Source organism: Mustelus asterias, chromosome 4 (genome assembly GCF_964213995.1).
Source record: "Mustelus asterias chromosome 4, sMusAst1.hap1.1, whole genome shotgun sequence".
Classification (NCBI taxonomy): Eukaryota; Metazoa; Chordata; class Chondrichthyes; order Carcharhiniformes; family Triakidae; genus Mustelus; species Mustelus asterias.
In genome coordinates this window covers 129,484,022-129,503,384 of record NC_135804.1, presented here as the reverse complement: position 1 = coordinate 129,503,384, position 19,363 = coordinate 129,484,022, and the positions used below count along the sequence as shown (strand labels likewise).

Here is a 19,363-nt window from a genome sequence, read left to right as displayed (position 1 = left end):
CCCCGTAGAGCATTTTGTAAATATTTAACATGAACGGAAGGGATTTTCTCCGAATAAACCATATGGTAAATTACACCGTAAAAATTAATTGTCTCAATATTGGTCATAAGTGCATAAATGAAAATAAACACAGTTGTTGACAATGGCTCTGAACACTTGCATTTTGTCTGTCAACCTTGGTATTTGATCAGAGCTGATAATATTACATTGATAGAAGGGAGGGGCGGACTGTATCCGGCACCAAACAAAACACAGGGTGTCACAATACTCTGTGGGGAAAGCTCATTCGCAGGAGGTGTAACGAGCGGCCGAGTTTAGCTGAGGGAAAGGGATTGATAGTCGTGTTCAGTGTGTAGAGTCGGGTGCGCAGGGAGGGTGAGTGTGAGAGACTGCGGTTCTGCTCTGGGGTAAGCGGCCTGTCTCTTTCCATCCATCAAACCTTTTCTCTCCAGGTTCACTCATGGCAAACATGGGGATGTGGAAAGGCTGGCTGAGAATTTACTGGATTGACTGCTAATTGTCGAGGTAACTGCTGGCAGTATTTGAAATTGAGCTCCATTTTGCGATGAAGGAGGGTAATTTAAAAAAAGAATGCGTCTGACAGGTTAGTTGGTGAGAGTTGAGCCGGAGAACTCTTGTGGAGGACAGGACCAGGACAGGGAAAATTCCCCGGGCTGGAGGCAAAACCTGCCAGGACATGACAGCTTTGGAAAAGCTCAAAATCTCCGAGGCTGAAATGAGCAGCTACTACTGCCTCTGCAACGCGTGTTTGTTGCTGGAATCCACCGTGAAAAGTAGGTGCCAAAGTTTTGTCTCCGTCTGTATTTGATTGCCAGTGTCCCGGTGTTATAAAAGCCTGGGCAGCATTAACTTTGTGAGGTTTATAACAATGTTACACAGCGTGGTTACTTTGTGTGGGAACATCATCTGGCCTCAAAATAAACGATTCATTTTATATTTTCGAATGTGACATGTCTGCTTGTGAATGGGTTCTCGCTGAATAACCCCATCTTGCAATTTTATAATCTGTAATTTTCAAAGCACAAAACTCGCGCGGATCTGCAATAAAATACATCAGCTTTTCCCGAACATTGAATTACTGCTCCGGAATTCCCGAGCTGGAGTCTGTGTATTGCTCACTGGGCTGCAATTTTACAAGGTTTGACAATGCAGCACAGATCTGATGACATCCATACAGCAATTCCAGAGAATTTCTACCTTTTCCGGGTTTATGCAGGTCATGCGCTCCTCAATCCTGACCTGGTACCACCCCCCACCACAGAGAACACTTTGTAGACTCTCATTGATTTTTCTATCAGCCTCTTGATTCTTCTGAGAGCGAACCTATCGCTTGCATGAATCAGCAATTTACTGCAGGAGCGGGTGACCGCTTTAATCCAGGAGTACTAACCCAGTGAAACCTGTCTTCACTGTTCAGAGCCGGGGAGGCAGTTCTGGTTCACAGTGTGGATTCTGCCTCATCTGAAGCTGCAATGGGGAGTGTGACTTGCCCAAGGAGGTAGGTTTATTACACCCCTCGCCCCCCCACCCCCCGCCGTTTCAATCCATAGAACAGTACAGCACAGAACAGGCCCTTCGGCCCACGATGTTGTGCCGAGCTTTATCTGAAACCAAGATCAAGCTATCCCACTCCCTATCATCCTGGTGTGCTCCATGTGCCTATCCAATAACCGCTTAAATGTTCCTAAAGTGTCTGACTCCACTACCACTGCAGGCAGTCCATTCCACACTCCAACCACTCTGCGTAAAGAACCTACCTCTGATATCCTTCCTATATCTCCCACCACGAACCCTATAGTTATGCCCCCTTGTAATAGCTCCATCCACCCGAGGAAATAGTCTTTGAACGTTCATTCTATCTATCCCCTTCATCATTTTATAAACCTCTATTAAGTCTCCCCTCAGCCTCCTCCGCTCCAGAGAGAACAGCCCTAGCTCCCTCAACCTTTCCTCATAATCCAGAGTCAGTTCTGGCACCTACATGCAACTTACTCTCTTGTATGAAGCTGGAATTGAAGATTCTGAACTTGTGGTGCGGATGTATTGTTAAAAAATAGAAAATGGGAGCAGGACGAAGCTATTCGGCCCTTCAAGCCTCCTCCGACATTCATTATGATCATGGCTATTATTGTTACATGCATTAGCATACAGTGAAAAGTACTGTTTCTTGTGCGCTATACAAACAAAGCATACCATTCGTCGAGAAGGAAAGGAGGGTGCAGAATGTAGTGTTACAGTCATAGCTAGGGTGTAGAGAAAGATCAACTTAATACGAGGTAGGTCCATTCAAAAGTCTGATGGCAGCAGGGAAGAAGCCTGTTTGAGTTGGCTGGTATGTGTCCTCAGACTTTTGTATCTTGTACTTTGTATCCCGTACTACATCTCGTCCTTGTTTGAGATCCAGTCCACTACGGTGGTGTCATCAGCAAACTTGAAAATGGAGTTGGGAAAAAAGTGGAAGAGAGCATGTTCGGGGTGTATGGGGTCCTCGATTATGTTGATTCTGAGGCAGTGGGAAGTGTAGATGGAGTCAATGGATGGGAGGCTGGTTTGCATGATGGATTGGGCTACATTCACAATCCTTTGTAGTTTCTTGCGGTCTTGGGCAGAGCAGCAGCCATACCAAGCTGTGATACATCCAGAAAGGATGCTTTCTATGGTGCATCTGTAAAAGTTGACTTTACCTGACGAAGGAGCAGCGCTCCGAAAGCATGTGATTTCAAATAAACCTGTTGGACTATAACCTGGTGTCGTGTGACCTCTCACCTTGTCCACCCCAGTCCAACACCGGCATCTCCACATCATGTACAAATTAATGAGAGTCGTAGTTGACATGCCAAATTTCCTTTACCTCCTGAGAATGTAGAGGCGTTGGTGGGCTTTCTTAACCATAGCATCAGTGTGGAGGGACCAGGACAGGTTGTTGGTGATCTGGACACCTAGAACTTGAAGCTTTTGACCATTTCTACTTCGTCCCCATTGATATCGACAGGGGCATGTCCTCCACTAAGCTTCCTGAAGTCGATGATTATCTCCTTCATTTTGTTGACACTGGGGGAGAGATTATTGTCGCCACACCACTCACCAGATACTCTATCTTTTTCCTGTCTCGCCATTGTTTGCGATCCAATCCACTACGGCGGTGTCATCAGCAAACGCAAAAATGAAGTTGGAGGGGAATTTGGCCACACAGTTATAGGCGTATGAGGAGTATAGTAAGGGGCTGAGGACACTGATCATCTGACTAGCCTGATCCCACCTTCCACCACCCCCCCCCCCCCACCCCCATATCCTTTACTCCCCTTCACCCCAAGTGCTATATCTAATTGCTTCTTGAAAGCATTCCATGTTTTGGCCTTGTATATATTTGGCATTATTCGCAGCTACAGGACATCCCAGAGTGCTTTTGAAGTGCAGTCACTGTTGTAACTTAGGCAACACTGCAACGTATCTTACACTGCAAACTCCCACAAGCAAGGTGACCAGATTATCTGTCCAGTGATGTTGGTTAAGAAATAAATATTAATGGAGATCTTTCCTGCTATTCTTTGAAATAGTGCCATGGGATTAGAGGACAAATGGAGCCTCGGCTTAATGTCTAATTTGAAAGATAGCATCTCTGACAGTGCAGCAGTCCCTCAGTGCTGTCATTGGAGTGTCAGCCAAGAATTTATGCTTGAGATTCTAGTGTGGGTGTGAACACACCGCATTGATGACTCAAGTGAGAGTACTCCCCACTGAACCACAGCTGACACTCGGAGAGTTAACGATGTATGGATCAGCGTTTTAGCTATGCACTGATTGAAGCGGTTGGCGACACCCCAACTGGAAGTGTAACGTTGAACAAATTAAAGCCATCTGTTTCTTCAGAAAGACAACTGTCAAAGCCAAGAAATCACTTTCAAATTTTTAGCTCTTCTGAAAACCTCCTGCTGATACTCTTATTCCAATGTGCACAAATTCAGCAGATTAACCTCCCAATTCACCCTGAGCACAGAAAGCCAATTGCACCAACTCTCCCAAACCCAATTCTGATTTAGGTCAGGACGTTGTGTGGGGGAGGAGTAACAGGGCCAAGGAATACATAATGAACAGTAGGCCGCTAGGGATAACAGAGGACCAGAGGGATCATAGAAATCATAGAAACCCCACAGTGCAGAAGGAGGCCATTCGGCCCATCGAGTCTGCACCGACCACAATCCCACCCAGGCCCTACCCCCACATATTTTACCCGCTAATCCCTCTAACCTACGCATCCCAGGACTCTAAGGGGCAATTTTTTTAACCTCGCCAATCAACCTAACCCGCACATCTTTGGACTGTGGGAGGAAACCGGAGCACCCGGAGGAAACCCACGCAGACACGAGGAGAATGTGCAAACTCCACACAGACAGTGACCCGAATCTTGGGATCTTGGGATGCATGCTCAAGATCCCTGAAGCCAGCAGGACAGGTCGATACGATGGTTAAGAAGACATGCGGGTTAAAACATAGAACAGTACAGCCCAGGAACAGGCCCTTCAGCCCATGATGTTGCCCCAAACATGACGCCAAGTTGAACTGATCTGCCTGCCCTTGTTCCATATCCCTCTATTCCTTGCATATTCATGTGCTTATCTAAAAGCCCCTTAAACACCCCTATCGTATCTACCTACACCACCACCCCTGGCAGCACTTTCCAGGCACCCACCACTCTGTGTAAAAACCTTGCCCCTCACATCTCCTTTGAACATTTTTCCTTTCACCATAAGTGCACGCTCCCCAGTATTAGACATTTCAACTCTAGGAAAAAGATTCTGACTGTCAACCCTATCCCCCTAAGTCATCCAGACTCGAAACATTGGCTCTATTCTCTCTCTGCTGAGATTTTCCAGCTTTTTCTGTTTTTGTCACCTCTCAGCCTTCTTTGTTCCAAGGAAAATAACCCCAACCTATCCAATCTCTCCTCACAGCTACACTTTTCTAGCCCCGGAAACATTCTTGTAGATTTCCTCTGCACTCTCTCCATAGCTGAAAAGCTTTCCTATGATGTGGTGTATGGAACCAGCCAGACTGCTGCAGCTGAGGTCTAATTTTTAAAAATATTTTTATTGAAAATTTTCCAATTTACCAAATAACGCACCCCCCCCCCCCTCCCCCGGCCCCACAATGCAGTACAGCACAGAATAATCACCACTCCACACATACATACAGAAAAGACCGACAAAGATCATAATAATTGGTTTGGATTAATCAATTACAATTCATTATCATTGGTGCCTCACTTCGCGCAGATAATGAAAGGATATACAAAGCGAGAGTGATATCAGGGTAACAGGATAAAGCCATGAGCACGTGGCACAATGCTGCACACCCTCACCTGCAGGATAACAAGGACTGAGCAAACAGCATGAAGGAGCCCCTGAAGGGTCAAATGCAACCAATCGGAGCCTAGAACAATGTCCCAAAACCTCCAAACAGCGAAGGGCTATCACAGAAAGAGGGGAGAATCAGGATACAAACCCAAGACGTGGCTTGACAGTGTACACTCTCTCACACTTGTGGCATGGTGGCACAGTGGTTAGCACTGCTACCTCACAGTCCCAGGGACCCTAATGTGGAGATGCCGGCGTTGGACTGGGGTAGGCACCATAAGTAGTCTCACTACACCAGGTTAAAGTCCAACAGATTTATTTGGTAGCACTAGCTTTCAGAGTGACTCACCTGATGAAGAAGCAGCGCTCCGAAAGCTCGTGCTACCAAATAAACCTGTTGGACTTTAACCTGGTGTTGTGAGACTACTTCCAGGGACCCTGGTTTGATTCCTGGCTCAGGTCACTGTCTGTGTGGAGTCTGCACATTCTCCCCGTGTCTGCGTGGGTTTCCTCCAGGTGCTCCGGTTTCCTCCCACATTAGGTGCATTGACCCGAACAGGCACCGGAATGTGGCGACTAGGGGAATTTCACAGTCATTTCAATGCAGCGTTAATGTAAGCTTACTCGTGATTAATAAATAAACTTTAATGGTACTTTACATAAATATAAACATATTTACATAAATATAAATAAACTTTACATAGCCTCACGGAAGAGACTAGATATAACAAGTTGGAGCTTAGATCAGTATCCTGCTGATTCAGATGGCGAATGGAAACCTCGGAGAGAGAGGAACACCAGGTTAAGACCACAGACATGAGATGTGGTTTGACAACGTACACTCTCACATGCAGGATATCAGGAACAGAGCCTCAGAGGAGAAATGCTAATAATGCAAGCCCCTGTATCAGGGTTCACACTCAGGCCCCGCAGACAGCAGGATACTACTCCCTGGGGAACCAAAACCTCATCAAGGAGAGATGTCCAGAAGTCTCCAAAAGGGGGCACCTCGGAGGAGGACAACCAACTCCCTCATCTAATATCTTCTCCACAGGATCCGGAACGGATAGTTGAAGTAGATACTGTCCTAACCTACGCAGCCAAGATAAGGCTGCTCACCAACTAAACCACACCGTGAACATGGGCCCACCCCGGCTGGCTGTGAGCACATTGATCAAACAAGGATTTTCTGGACTTTGCTTGGCTCACCTTCACCCCGCATAACCGTGATCTTCCAGGGACGTTGCGTGGAAAATACAATCCAGGATTAGATAATGATGGATCATGCATCAGGATTAAAAAGGATTAAAAGATGAGTAGCACCAGAGCTCACGAAAACGGAGTTGTTCCTGTGAGTACATCAGCTGACTCCAATTTTTTTTAACTCATTCATGGGATGTGGGCGTCACTGGCTGAACCAGCGATTGTTGCCTGTCCCTAATTACCCTTGAACTGAGTGGTTTGCTAGGCTGTATTTAAGAGTCAACCACATTGCTGAGGCTCTGGAGTCATGTGTAGGCCAGACTGCGTAAGGGCTACAGATTTCCTTCCCTCTGGTTTCATGGTCATCAGTAGACTTTTAATTCCACCATCCGCTGTGGTGGGATTCAAACCTGGGTCTCTAGATTCCTAGTCCAGTGACAATACCACTGTCTTCCCTGGTGTTTTGTAAAGGTTTGACATAACTTCCTTGCTTTTTGTACTGTATTCCTTAATTAGTTAAACCCAAGGATGTGCTTTTTTTTATGACCACTTTTTTTATTTAAGCCATTCTGAACAATTTACAGTTGGAACTCTGGGAATTCATATACAACATCTTTGCCAGTTAGTTTCTTGTAGACAGCAGAAAATGTATCCACTTTGTGTTCTACATTGTTCTGTTGTGCCTTGTCCAAATGAACTTTGATGAGCCTTGTACCATCCAGTTTTTAACAACTTTCTCATCTCGTTCCACTACCTTCAACATTTGGGTACACACACCACCAGGGCTCTCTGTTCCTGTACCCCTTCATGGTGGCACAGCGGCAGGGACCTGGGTTCGATTCTCAGCTTGGGTCACTGTCTGTGTGGAGTTTGCACATTCTTCCCATATCTGTATGGGTTTCTTCCGGGTGCTTCATTTTCACAGTAACTTCATTGTCATGTTAATGTAAGCCTACTCATGACACTAATAAATAAACTTTAAAAACTTTAGTTTACATTGCCTCAGCTCATTCTTCCCACCAAGATGCAGCAAATTACATTGCTCTGTATTTAAATTTAATCTCCTATTTGTCTGCCCTTTTCATTTGTCCATGTCCTGCTGAAGTCTGTTGTTTGCCGACTCTTGGGGAATACTGTTGTATACTTCCCTCTATAACAACGATTCATCACTTTTCTCTCTTTTCTGTCCCTCAGCCAGTTTTGTGACCACAATGTGCTGTCTTTTAATCCCATGAGCTCTAATTTTGCTAACAAGCCTATTCATGCGGTATTGTGGACAATGTGAATTGCTTTATCTCTGGCTACAGATTAATGAACTTGATTTGGAGCGTTGTTCTGTTTGGATGTGAAACTTGGACCTCACAGAAAGAGGAGACCAACACTTTGAAATGTTGGTTTGGATAAGAATGGAATACCATGAACTGTTTCGGTCCTAACTGGAATATTGTGTACAGTTTATGTCCCCTTATCTAAGGAACGAGATACTGGCATTGGAGGCAGTCCAGAGAAGATTCGCTAGGTTGATCCGGGAATGGAGGGATTTTCTTATGAGGAGAGGTTGAGTGGATTGGGCCTGTACTCATTGGAGTTGTTCAGAGAAAGTGGGGACCTTATTGAGACATATCGGATTCTCAGGGAGCTTGACAGGGTAGATGCTGAGAGGTTCTTTCCTCTGGGATCAGAGGGCATAATCTCAGAGTAAGGGGTCACCCATTTAAGACAGATTTGAGGAATTTCTTATTTCAGAGGGGAGTGAATCTGTGGAATTCTTGACCGCAGACAGCTGTAGAGGCTGGGTGGTTAAGTATATTCAAGGCTGAGATAGACAGATTTTTAATCAGTAAATGGTTATGATGTGGAGATGCCGGTGTTGGACTGGGGTAGGCACAGTAAGAAGTCTCACAACACCAGGTTAAAGTCCAACAGGTTTATTTAGTAGCACGAGCTTTCTTAGCGCTGCCCCTTCATCAGGTGAGTCTCACTTGATGAAGGGGCAGCGCTAAGAAAGCTCGTGCTATCAAATAAGAGAATAAGATGGGGAAGCGGGGTCGAAGATTTTCACATCAGATCAGTCATCATCTCATTGAATGGGGGAGCAGACTCGATGGGCTGAATGGCCTACTTCTGCTCCCACATCAAAAGGTCTTGAGATCAGTTTAACAGAAAAATGACCAAATGAAGAAATGCTGAAGAGAGTGAATGAACTGTCACAACCCGATGAGAGGGAGTAGATGGGTGAATGACCCCTCATTTACTGCAACAGATTGTTTTGTTTTGGATAAGGATATTTTTGCCAATTCAGTATGCACTTAACTACTTACATGATGTGATCATAAGAGAAATAATCAGAGAGGTTAGTGTTACTCTGCTAAAACAGACCACAGTATAAATAATAACAATGCTTGGGGTCCATATCCATAAATAATAACAATGCTTGGGGTCCATATCCACAAATCTTGGGGTCCATATCCACAGATCTCTAAAGGTTGCCACTCAAGTGGATAGAGCTGTGAAGAAGGCCTGTAGTGTGTTAGCTTTTATTAACAGGGGGTTGGAGTTTAAGAGCCGTGGGGTTATGCTGCAACTGTACAGGACCTTGGTGAGACCACATTTGGAATATTGTGTGCAGTTCTGGTCACCTCACTATAAGAAGGATGTGGAAGCGCTGGAAAGAGTGCAGAGGAGATTTACCAGGATGCTGCCTGGTTTGGAGGGTAGATCTTATGAGGAAAGGTTGAGGGAGCTAGGGCTGTTCTCTCTGGAGCGGAGGAGGCTGAGGGGAGACTTAATAGAGGTTTATAAAATGATGAAGGGGATAGATAGAGTGAACGTTCAAAGACTATTTCCTCGGGTGGATGGAGTTATTACAAGGGGGCATAACTATAGGGTTCATGGTGGGAGATATAGGAAGGATATCAGAGGTAGGTTCTTTACGCAGAGAGTGGTTGGGGTGTGGAATGGACTGCCTGCAGTGATAGTGGAGTCAGACACTTTAGGAACATTTAAGCGGTTATTGGATAGGCACATGAAGCACACCAGGATGATAGGGAGTGGGATAGCTTGATCTTGGTTTCAGATAAAGCTCGGCACAACATCGTGGGCTGAAGGGCCTGTTCTGTGCTGTACTGTTCTATGTTCTATGTTCTATAATGCATCCGACTTCTGGATACACACACAACTCGGAATTCACAAACACAAATAGAAGTTACAGAGTAGAGGAGGAAAGATATGGCCAAATTACAGTCCATATTAAATAAAATAAGTTCATTGGCTGTGTCTTGGAGTATCTGCTAGCTGCAGAGTGAATCTGACTGTCATAGAATCCCTCAAATGCAGAAGGAGGCCATTCGGCCCATCGAGCCTGCACCAACCAAAATCCCACCCTTGCCTTATCCCCATACTCTCATGCATTTATCCTAGCTAGTCTCCCAGACACTAGGGCGTAATTTACCATGGCCAATCCACCTAACCCTCACATCTTTGGAGTGTGGGAGGAAATCGGAGCACCCGGAGGAAACCCACGCAGACACACGGAAGATGTGCAGACTCCACACAGATAGTGACCCAAGCCGGGAATCGAACCTGGATCCCTGGCACTGTGAGGCAGCAGTGCTAACCACTGGGCCACCGTGCCGCCCCTGTCTTGGAATTTCTGAGTGAATCTGACTGTCTTGCTTCCAGTGCTGAGGTGGTTGAAAGTGGTTGCTGGTTTTTCTCTCTTCCTGGAGGTGCTGGCGTAGAGTTTAATTCTTTCTTTAAGAAATCTCGGTCAACTGAAGAATGGAGACACAGAATCTAAGATTGTTTGAGAGGGAGAAGTAGAAGCTTTAGTTAACTCCGCTGCTAGTTTGAGTCTGCTCAGAAACCATTGTGCTAATACCATACAAAAGAATTGGCTGCTCATGTCATCTCTCGCCAGTAATTCAAACGTATCTGTAGATTCCGGTTATAACTCGATTAGCTCGTCTGGAGAGCTATCTTAAAAAATCAAGGTCTTTTATCCAAGCAATTACCCTTTCAATGTTTTGTCTTTGGCTATTGAAAACTGTAAGCAATTTCCATAAATGATTTGTCAATAAAGGGTAAAGATAAAGTCGCCATAGTCCCAGATGATCATTGACTGCATAGACTGCTCTTCCCTTTGAGGAGGAGATCTGACTGGTGGTGATTTAACCCAAGGATCACCAGACCTCAGGTGAGGGGCAAGGTTGAGAAGGGGGGCCTTCATGAATCTTTGGTGAATTGGCAATTCACCAAAGATCCTTAGACAGTATCTTCTGAACACATGACCACTTCCATCTAGAAGGACAAGGGCAGCAGATACATGGGAACACCACAACCTGCAAGTTCCCCACCAAGCCACTCACCACCCTGACTTGGAAATATATCGGCTGTTCCTTCACTGCCGCTGGGTCAAAATCCTGGAATTCCCTCCCTAATGGTATTGTGGGTCAACCCACAGCACGTGGACTGCAACATTTCAAGAAGGCAGCTCACCAGCACCTTCTCAAGGGCAACTAGGGATGGGCAATAAATGCTGGCCAGCCAGCGATGCCCATGTCCCACAAATTAATATAAAAACCCCACAGCCAGTACATGAATTGAACCCTCGCTGTTGGCATCGCTCTGCATCATAAACTAGCTGTCCAGCCAACTGAGCTATACTGACCCCACAGAACAGGAAGGAAGATCTTTCACAGTCCACGGGGGAGGGGGAGGGGGAGTGAGGATGGCGGTGGGGTTGTTGACTTTGGTGACTTTTCCTCTACATAGAGTTGAAATTTGGGATATATACAGTGATGTAAATTAATGTCGGCCTTCTTGACGTAGGTTGAAATCACTTTAATCTTCAAAAAATCTGTCTTTTTAAAAATCCAAATCTTGTTTCCAGCCAGTTAATTAAAAAAAAGAATATTTGCACCAGATGTCTGTGCAGGAAAAAGATACAAAAATCAGAGGACACGTACCAACTGACTCGAGAACAGCTTCTTCCCTGCTGCCATCAGACTTTTGAATGGATCTACCTTGCACTAAGTTGATCTTTCTCTACACCCTAGTTATGACTGTAACACTGCATTCTGCACCCTTTCTGGGCCGGAAGCCTTGGGTTCAAGTCTTACTCCAGGACTTGAGGATCATGGAAGGTGGGTTCTTAATGTGGTCAGGCAAGTTGATTATCAACCTGGAAATCTTTCCAATGTGTCTGATGACAGCCGGTAAGAGTGGGAGAGTTTCCTGGTCAGCCATTCTGGAGAAGACAACGGCAAACCGCTGCAATACTTTGCCAAGTGTAATTATGGACCAATCCAATGGATGTCCACAGTTGCCAACATCTCTTTGGGCAATGGCACCTGAAGGAGGAGGAGAATAGAAGTGCATTGTCATAAAAGAACATGGAAATTTGCTGAATATAATTAGGAACGGGCACCTGAAGGGGAAATGGACTAATTAGAAATGTTATGAAGGGATGATTTCAAGGAGAAAGAGAAAGGAGGAATCATAGAACCATAGAAGAATCATAGATGGCCTGTAAAGCAGAAGAAGACCATTTGGCCCATCTTGTTTGCACTGACTCAGCATCTTATCCAGGCCAAAATGCACCTCCAATCCCCATATCCTACCTAACCTACCCATCTTTGGACTGTGGGAGGAAACTGGAGCACCCAGAAGAATCTCAATGCTGGGATGGAGTTATTGGCAAATGAAAATACTGCATAGGTTAGAGAGACCTAGGAAGGCGATTATGAGCGTAGAATCTGCCTTGAGGCAGAGCACAGATGTTGATGATGATGACAGATTCACAACGAGATGTATTATTGTTTTCGAGTGTTTTGAGAATGAACTTTGAGAGTAAAACCCGTCTTCAACGAACTCGCCTGGATTTTTCACTTCTCCATTCTCATTACATTCATTTCTCTGAAGGACAACGTGGATTTATTTATATTCAGCCTTTTGCAACCTGAAGCTGTTTCAATGCACTTTACAGCCAGTGAAGTATTTTTGAAGTGTTGTAGCGTGTCTAACATGAGCCAAATCGAGCGCAGTGAGGTCCCCTAAGCAGCAATGCAATAATGATCTGATCATTTGCTTTTTGTTACTGATTGAGACATGAATGTTAGTGTTGAGCACCAGGGAAATCTCCCCTGCTCCTCACCAAATAACACTGGAATTCCCCCAAAGTCTGCTTCAATTTAAGAGCGGAATGGTAGTACAGTGGTGAGCACTGCTGCCTCACATCGCCAGGGATTCGGGTTCGATTCCAGCCTCGGGTGACTATCTGTGTGGAGTCATCACGTTCTCTCCGTGTCTGCGTGGGTTTCCTCTCACACACCAAAAATGTGTGGGTTAGGTGTTTTCGCCATGCTAAATTGCCCCTTAGTGCCAGGGGGATTAGCAGGGTAGATACGTGGGGTTTCAGGGATAGAGCCTGGGTGAGATTGTTGTTAGTGCAAACTTGATAGGCCAAATGGCCTCTTTCTGCACTGTAGGAATTCTATGATTCTATGAATCCTGCCCCATGGAGATATTAAAGTGGGGGCGAGGCCATCAACACAGCATGTCAGGGAGCAAAACAAGATTAAGCAGCGCTGTAACTGGGAAAACTGCAGCAGCCAGGGGTAAGCAAGGAGGAGGGCAGGAGCTGGATAGGAAAATATATGAACAATGCTGAAACAGATGGTGAAGCCTGGAGCAGGAGATAAATTGGGTGGATCATTGTTTGCTGAGTTAGGTGCGTGTCATAGCTCAGAAATTTGAGGAAAGCAAATGAAAAGCAATGACTTTGAAACGGAATGACATGCAAGGAGCTGATGTTCGATGGTGGACTTTGTGTCTGCTTTGTGATATATAGAACATAGAAACTATACAGCACAGAAGAGGTCCATACTGCCCAAGTTGTATGTGGGGACAGAAAGAGCTATTCTGCCTGATCCTCCTTTTCAGCTCTCGATCCATAGCCCTATAGGAGCACATAAAAATGCTACTTAAATGTGTTGAGGGTTTCTCCCAAGGCACGGTGACACAGTGGTTTGCACTGCTGCCTCACAGTGCCAGGGACCCGGGTTTAATTCTGGCCTCGGGTCACTGTCTGTGTGGAGTTTGCACATTCTCCCTGTGTCTATGTGGGTTTCCTCTGAGTGTTCCAGCTTCTTCCCACAGTCCAAAGATGTGCGGATTAGGTTGACTGGTCATGCTAAATTGACCCTAGTGTCACGAGGATTAGCAGGGTAAATATGTGGGGTTATGGGAATAGGGCCTGGGTGGGATTGTGGTCGGTGCAGACTTGATGGGCTGATTGGCCTCCTTCTGCACTGTAAGGATTCTATGATTCTATGACTATTCTGTCAAGCAAGGAGCTCCAATGGCTAAAAAAATATTTCTCCTTGAATCTTCTCTAATCCATGTTTTGTTTTATTCATTTGTGGGACATGGGTGTCACTGGCTGGCCAACATTTATTGTCCATCCCTAGTTGCCCTTGGAGGATAGATCAGAGTCAACCACATTTCTGTGGCTCTGGAGTCACATGTTGGCCAGACCAGGTAAGGACGGCAGATTTCCTTCCCTAAAGGACATTCGTGAACCAGATGGGTTTTTCTGACAATCAACAATGGTTTCATGGTCATCAGTAGATTCAAATTCCACCATTTGCCATGGTGGGATTCGAACCCAGTCTTCAGAACATTAGCTGAGTTTCTGGATTAATGGTCTAATGATAATTAGGCCATTGCCTCCCTTGATTCCCATGGCAGGAGGGACAGGAAATTTCCGCCCACAGTATTTGTCTAATTTGTGCGCCATTTCCTTATTGCCCATTTATAATGCTTTCATTCTCTGCATGTAGTAGGCCCACATTTGTCTTTGTTTTCCTGTTTTTACATATCACAGAAGCTTTACAGTCTGTTTATTGCTAGTTTGTTGTCATGCCCTATTTTCTCTTTTATCAGTTTTTTTACAGAATTCAAAAATGCACCTAATCCAAAATACACCTAATCCTCGGGTTTCCTACTTTTTTTGGCAGCCTCGTTTCGTGATGTAATATAGTCATTAACTTGTTCACCATGGTTGGATCACTTTTCCTGCTGGGTTTTAGTGCCTCAGAGGAATGTAAATTTGTTGCAAACCGGGTGTTAATTATTTAAATGCTAACCACTGTCTGTCTGCCACCTATGGTGTAGTTTCCCCAACCTACCTCTGTCAACTTGCACCAAAGGGGTGTGACCACCTCCTGGAATTGGTGTCCAGGTAACTCTCCCTGGCTCTGATACATCGCACTGTCTGCAGCTCAGCCTCCTGCTCAATAATTCTGAACCTAAGCTCCCCCAGCTGAGTTTAATCAATTAATTATGTTACTGATTTAAATTTCAGTTAATGTCTCTGGTCCTCCCTGTGTTTATATTCTTATTATTTCAATAAAAGCTCTATTTAGTTCAATTGAAATCCCCTAGTTATAAATAGGAAATATTGCCCAGCCAATGGAATAAGCTTTACCATCACTAGTAAACCTTACTATTACTAATAATACCTGGAAATTATTAAAATTACCTAACTTTTGAAAGATAAATGAGATAGGCACTCCCCAACCATTCAACTGCCTGTTTCTCTGTGAAGTAACATTTTGATTGGTTAATTGTAGTGAGCTCATTTCCCAGCTTTGTGTGTGCTTCCCTCTGCATCGAATCATAGAATGAAACAGCAGTGGAGGAGGCCCGTCAGCCTCCTGCATGTGTCGTGCATGCGTCAGCTCTTTGTAAGATCTACCCAATTAGTTCCACTATTGCCCGCACTCTCTCTCTGGCCCTACATACCTCTCTCTCTCGTGGCTTTTCCAGTTGCTGCTTCAATCGACTTTCTTTCGCCAGTACGTTCTAGCTTGCCGTATCAACAAAATACTCCTCATGTTGCTCTGGTTCCTTTGCCAGCAGGGCCAAGTAGTGGTGATTTCACTGAACTACGCACAGATTCAAATCTCACCATGACAGCGGGTGGAATTTAAATTCAATTAATAACATTTTGGAATAGAAAGAGAGTTTCAGGAATGGTCACCATGAAACTATCATTGACTGTTATAAAAATCCATCTGATTCACCTTTCGGGAAGGAAATCTGCCAGCTTTACCTGGTCTGGCCTACATGTGACTCTCAGGGAATATGAGAGGGATATTCAACCGTGGGAGCAGGGCTGGAGAGGGCTTGGTGAGGTGTTACTGGTGAATGTGAGAGGGCTGGCATTAGTCAGTGAGAGGGAGTCGGTGAGGGTGGGGATGAGTAAAGTAAAGTTTCTTTACTAGTCACAAGTAAGGCTTACATTAACACTGCAATGAACTTACCGTGAAATTCCTCTAGTTGCCACAGTCCGGCGCCTGTTTGGGTCAATGCGCCTAACCAGCACGTCTTTCAGAACGTGGGAGGAAACCGGAGGAAACCCACGCATACATGGGGAGAACGTGCAAACTCCACACAGATGGTGACACAAGCCAGGAATCGATCCCGGGTCGCTGGCACTGTGAGGCAGCAGTGCTAACCACTGTGCCGCTGTGTCGATGAGGAGGCGTTGTGGGTGTGAGAGTGAGGATTCTGATTTGATTTGTCACATGTATTAACATACAGTGAAAAGTATTGTTTCTGGTGCGCTATATAGACAAAACATACCGTTCATAGAGAAGGAAACGAGAGAGTGCAGAATGTAGTGTTACAGTCATAGCTAGGGTGTAGTGAAAGATCAACTTAAGGCGAGGTAGGTCCATTCAAAAGTCTGACAGCACCAGGGAAGAAGCTGTTCTTGAGTCGATTGGTACATGACTTTTGTACCTTTTTCCCGACGGGAGAAGATGGAAGAGAGAATGTCCGGAGTGCGTGGGGTCCTTAATTATGCCGGCAGCTTTGCCAAGGCAGCGGGAAGTGTAGACAGAGTCAATGGATGGGAGACTGGTGGTCTTGAGACAATAATAATGTGTTGTGAAGGAGTGATTAAAATCAGTTAAAACTTCCAAGTTGGCTTGTTAAGTCACAATGTGATCATCTCGTTTCTGGCTCCGTTCTATTCAAATCACTCAAATTCAAATCTCCCACAGTCTATCCTAGAAATCAAGGACAAAAGACGTCTCTTCAGGGACACAGAACAGAGTGGAAATAAAAATCAAACCCTCGAAATAGTCTACAATGCATCGCCCTGCGGATAGAGGTAACAGCCTGTTTTAGAATCATGGGGAGTGTCAACCTCAAATTTGTATCCCAATGTCAGGGGTACAAATAGTCTTCATCTGACTATGAAGTGTGGCCGTTACCCAGTGAACCAGACATGATCGAAGTGACAGCAACAAGCATTCTGAAGAAATAAACTGAGACTTGAATACAGCACTTGGCTGAAGTTTGATTTATTGTCCTGATAATAACTGATATCACAGAATTGTTATCCTTTTCCGATAAGAGCCTGATTCTTTTTTGAAAGTTTCGATTGAATCTGCCTCCACAAAACTCTCAGACAGAACATTCCAGATCATAACCTGCCTCCACCAGATTCTCGGGCAGAACATTCCAGATCCTGACTACCCGCTGCAGGAACAAGTTGCTCCACACTTTTGCTTCTTTTTCCAATTACTTTAAATCTGCACTCTCTCGCTCTTGATCTTTTTACGAGTGGGAACAGTTTCTCCCGATCTACTCTGTCCAAAAGTAAACCTCACGTTCACACCCTCTTGGTAATTACTGCGAGTTATTTATAATCCATTGATTGTTTAAATTTCCCCCACGGAGACCCATGTGTTCAGAAGGAGATGGGAAGCCAGCAGCAAGCAGGATTTTGAAACATTTGCCTCTTGACGGAGCAGTTGTCTCTTGCTGCTAATTAATTTAAATCTCGGTGTTAAATGTGAGTGAGAGACCAGCCTCAGCAGCGTGAAGCAGCAGGTCCAGCTGGCTGCAGTTGCCAGAATTCTTGCTTCTGATTCCAAAAAGGTCGTAGCTTCAAGTTTTGCTCCAGGATCTGAACATGTGACTGTTTCCTGCCATTCCAGTGTTGTCCGGAAGGAGAGCAGTGTATTAAAAAAGACCCGGACTGTCTGTTCAGGGTTGATGTCACAGCATTCTCAACATAAAGTTGCCCTGGTTAAATTTTCTTCTTTACTAATCCCTGGGATGGGAGGTATACCTGGCACTGTTGGCATTTATTCCCCCATCCCCAATTGCCCTTGAGAATCACAGAATTGTTACGGTGCTGAAGGAGGCCATTTGGCCCATCGTGTCTGCACCGGCTCTCCAAACGAGCATTGTGACTTAGTGCCATTCCCCTGTCTTTTCCCCCATACCCCTGCACATTGTTTCCATTGAAGTAATCATCCTTTGCTCTCTCGAATGCCTCAATTGAACCTGCCTCCACCGCACTTCCAGGCAGTGCATTCCAGACCCCAACCACTCGCTGTGTGAAAAAGGTTCTTTTCTTGCATCACATTTGCTTCTTTTGCAAATCAGTAGAATTGTGCCCTCTCATTCTCAATCCTTTCACAAGCGGGAACAGTTTCTCCCGACCTACTCTGTCCAGCCCCACTCATGATTTTGAACATTTCTATCAAACCTCCACTTAGCCTTCTTCTCTCCAAGAATAGTCCCAACTTCTCCAATCCACCCTCATAACTGAAGTTTCTCATCACTTGAACCATTCTTGTAAACCTCTTCTGCACTCTCTCCAGTGTGTTCACATCCTTCCTATAGTGTGGTGCCCAGAACTGTACACAATATTCCAGCCAAGGTTTAACTAGTGTCTTGTATAAGTTCAGCATAATCTCCTTGCTCTTGTACTCTGTACCGCTGTTAATAAAACATAGAAAACTATATGCTCTATTAATTGCTCACTCCACCTGTCCTGCCATCTTTAATGACCTAGGCACATATACACTCTCTGCTCCTACTTCCACTTAAGAATTTTACCCCTTATTTTATACTTTCTCTCCATGTTCTTCCTACCAAAATGCATTGCCTCACACTTCTCCACATTGAACCTCATCTGCCACCTATCTGTCCACTTCACCTACTTGTCCACGTCCTTTTGAAGTTCTACATTGTCCTCCTCACAATTTATAAGTTTTGTATCATCCACAAACTTTGAAATTGTCCCCTGCACACCAAGATCTGACTCATTAAAATGTATCAGGCAAAGCAAGGGCCCCAATATCGAATCCTGGGGAGCACCACTACAAACCTTCCTCCAGCCTGAAAAATATCCATTGACTGTTGCACTCTGCTTTCTATTGTTCAGCCAATTTTATATCCACATTGTTAGTGTCCCTTTTATTTCATGAGGTATAACTTTTCTCAAAAGTCTGTTGTGTGGCACTATATCGAATACGTTCTGAAAGTCCATGTACACCACATCAACAGCATTACCCTCAGCAACCCTTTCTGTTACCTCCTCAAAAAACTCCAGGAATTTGATAAACACAATTTCCCCTTGAGAAATTCATGTTGGCTCTTCCCAGTCAACCCACATTTTTTATGTGAATATTAATTCTATTCCGAATAATCGTTTCCAGAAGCTTCCCCACACTAAATTTTGATTTGATTTATTATTGTCACATGCATTAACATACAGTGAAAAGTATTGTTTCTTGTGCGCTATAGTGACAAAGCATACCATTCATAGAGAAGGAAAGGAGAGAGTGTGGAATGTAGTGTTACAGTCACAGCTAGGGTGTAGAGAAAGATCAACTTAATGCAAGGTAGGTCCATTCAAAAGTCTGATGGCAGCAGGGAAGAAGCTGTTTTTAAGTCGGTTGGTACGTGATACCAGACTT

The 19,363-nt window shown here is 44.8% G+C and overlaps 1 protein-coding gene across 1 annotated transcript in view; it reads left to right on the top strand.

Annotated features, from left to right (window-relative positions):
• Positions 1 to 290: 290 nt before the first annotated feature.
• mcf2a (MCF.2 cell line derived transforming sequence a) overlaps positions 291 to 19,363 on the top strand; it is a 190,478-nt gene continuing 171,405 nt past the window's right edge. The window contains exon 1 of the mRNA XM_078211752.1: positions 291 to 794. Coding sequence (XP_078067878.1) covers positions 698 to 794 — 97 coding nt within the window. The 5' untranslated portion in view covers positions 291 to 697. The remainder of the gene's footprint in view (positions 795 to 19,363) is intronic.